General features: G+C 46.6%; 1 protein-coding gene across 1 annotated transcript in view; it reads right to left on the reverse strand.

Annotated features, from left to right (window-relative positions):
• ptpn23b (protein tyrosine phosphatase, non-receptor type 23, b) overlaps window positions 1-2,500 on the reverse strand; it is a 19,785-nt gene that overhangs the window by 8,124 nt on the left and 9,161 nt on the right. Inside the window, exon 16 of the mRNA XM_076302293.1 lies at window positions 1,721-2,026. Coding sequence (XP_076158408.1) covers window positions 1,721-2,026 — 306 coding nt within the window. The remainder of the gene's footprint in view (window positions 1-1,720; window positions 2,027-2,500) is intronic.

The following is a 2,500-nucleotide window of genomic DNA, read 5'->3' on the forward strand; positions in this document are numbered from 1 at the left end:
GTGTGTGTCTGTGTGTGTGTGTGTGTGTGTGTGTGCGTGTGTCTGTGTGTGTGTGTCTGTGTGTGTGTGCGTGTGTCTGTGTGTGTGTGCGTGTGTCTGTGTGTGTGTCTTTGTGTGTATGTCTCGCTCTGTGTGTGTGTCTGTCTGTGTCTGTATGTGTGTGTGTGTGTGTGTGTGTGTGTGTGTGTGTGTGTGTGTCTGTGTGTGTGTGTGCGTGTGTCTGTGTCTTTGTGTATATGTCTCGCTCTGTGTGTGTGTCTGTCTGTGTCTGTATGTGTGTGTGTGTCTGTGTCTGTGTGTGTGTGTCTGTGTCTTTGTGTGTATGTCTCTCTCTCTGTGTGTGTCTGTCTGTGTCTGTCTGTGTGTGTGTGTGTGTGTGTGTGTGTGTGTGTGTGTGTGTGTGTGTGTGTGTGTGTGTGTGTGTGTGTGTGTGTCTGTGTGTGTGTTTGTGTGTGTCTGTGTGTGTGTGTATGTGTTTGTGTGTGTGTGTATGTGTGTGTGTGTGTGTGTGTGTGTGTGTGTGAGTTGAACATGACCGCAACCAACAGCCAAACCTTTGCCGCTGCAAACCCAAGCTAATCCCTGAATAGGACAGTTACTCTTGGGTGGTGGGTGGGGGAGACATATCTGGGGGGAGACACACTGGCTAGGTTCAGAGTTCAGGTTCCATTCCCTCTCTCTTTCTCCCTGGTGATGTTGCTCAGTGGAGCAGAGACTCTGGCACAGACTGAGCAGTTAAGTTCGGAGTTTAGTTAGTGTCAGCTCTTACCATTAGGCCCTGTTAGTCAGTGAGTTAGCCACTAGAGAGGGTTTGTTCTTTTAAGTTTGTCAGTATCGCCCTTTGTGTTTAACAATAAAGTCAATTCAATTGTATATGTGTGTCCGACATCCATCACTGCTGCACAGAATTCAGGGTAAGGCCACGTGAACATGTCCCATTGACCTCCATTCATTTTGTCTATAGGACAAATGAATGGAGAATCTTGAAAGTTGAATTCTGAGAAATACCCAAGTTGCCCAAAGGGCAAACAAACAACTTTTACTTTGATAACCCTATAGAACTTGTTAATGTATAAAAGTTCACTCTACTCAACATTTCCAGGTCAACTTTTGGCAATTAGACTAAAAATTGCACATTTTTCGAAATTTCGCCAAAGTTCATGTGTTAGGTGGCACCCCTAAATCTCAATGGAATTACTCAAAACTGTGCAAAAGTCATTTTTATGTTAATTGGAACAAAATGCAATGCCAGCCAAATTGATATTTTGAAATTAAAATTTCCCATTCAAATTTGATGCACCCTAATATACATACACACACACACAAGCACACACACACACACACACAGACATGTGCATACACATATACATACACAAACACACACAAGCACACACACACACACACACACACACACACACAGACATTTGCATACACATATACATATACACACACACAAGCGCACACACACACAGGTACACAGACATGTGCATACACATATACATATACATACACACACACACACACACACACACACACACACACACACACACACACACACACACACACACACACACACACACACACACACACACACACACACACACACACACAGACATGTGCATACACATATACATATACACACACACACAAGCACACACACACAGGTACACAGACATGTGCATACACACACACACAAGCACACACACACACACACACACACCTTCAGAGAGTTTGGGTGTGGGTAGGCTGTCTCGGAGCTGCTGTAGGGGTCCCTGTAGCAGGCGCAGGTTGGGCAGGTGCTGGCTCATGTGTGTGTGCAGCTCGGTGTTGGTGTGTGTGGCGGTGGCGTGCGCCTCCTCGTAGCGCTGCAGTTCCCTCTTCACCTCCTGCAGTGGAGCGGGCATCGACAGGGGCGGAGCCTCACCCAGCACCTCCCCCAGGCTCCTCTCGGCCGCCGCCTCCTCCTCCAGCACCACTCGCACCTCAGACAGCTTCTCCTCCACGTCCGCATTGACTCCTGCCAACGCTGCTCACACACACACACACACACACACGCACACACGCACGCACACGCACACACGCACACACGCACGCACGCACACACGCACGCACGCACGCACGCACGCACACACGCGCACACACGCAGTGAGTATATGTGTGACCAGGCTTGGAATTTCACCATTTTAGGGGCAAGGCCACTTGGCCTTCAGTTGGGCATATTTGGTGGGGGGCACAAAGGCCACATGTCAGGGCACCAAGGCCAAAGTTAACTATACAGTAGTAGGCTATAAAAATGATCAAAGTTGTATTTAGCCTATTCACTGCAGTAGACCTGCATCACTGTATGAAACATTACAAAAACATGAAATAGAAATGTAAATCATCTGATCATCTAATATTTACAGATATCTAGGCTATATTTAACATTTATTTTATATTTGGTCTGTTATGAAATCATGTTTTGAACAATTTAAGCACAGCTCAGCTTTAAGAAACTTAA

The sequence above is a fragment of the Alosa pseudoharengus genome, unplaced genomic scaffold, assembly GCF_046254945.1.
Source record: "Alosa pseudoharengus isolate Yale_2024_CS ecotype anadromous, Long Island Sound unplaced genomic scaffold, YU_APseudo_1.1 YU_APseudo_1.1_scf_23, whole genome shotgun sequence".
Lineage (NCBI taxonomy): Eukaryota > Metazoa > Chordata > Actinopteri > Clupeiformes > Clupeidae > Alosa > Alosa pseudoharengus.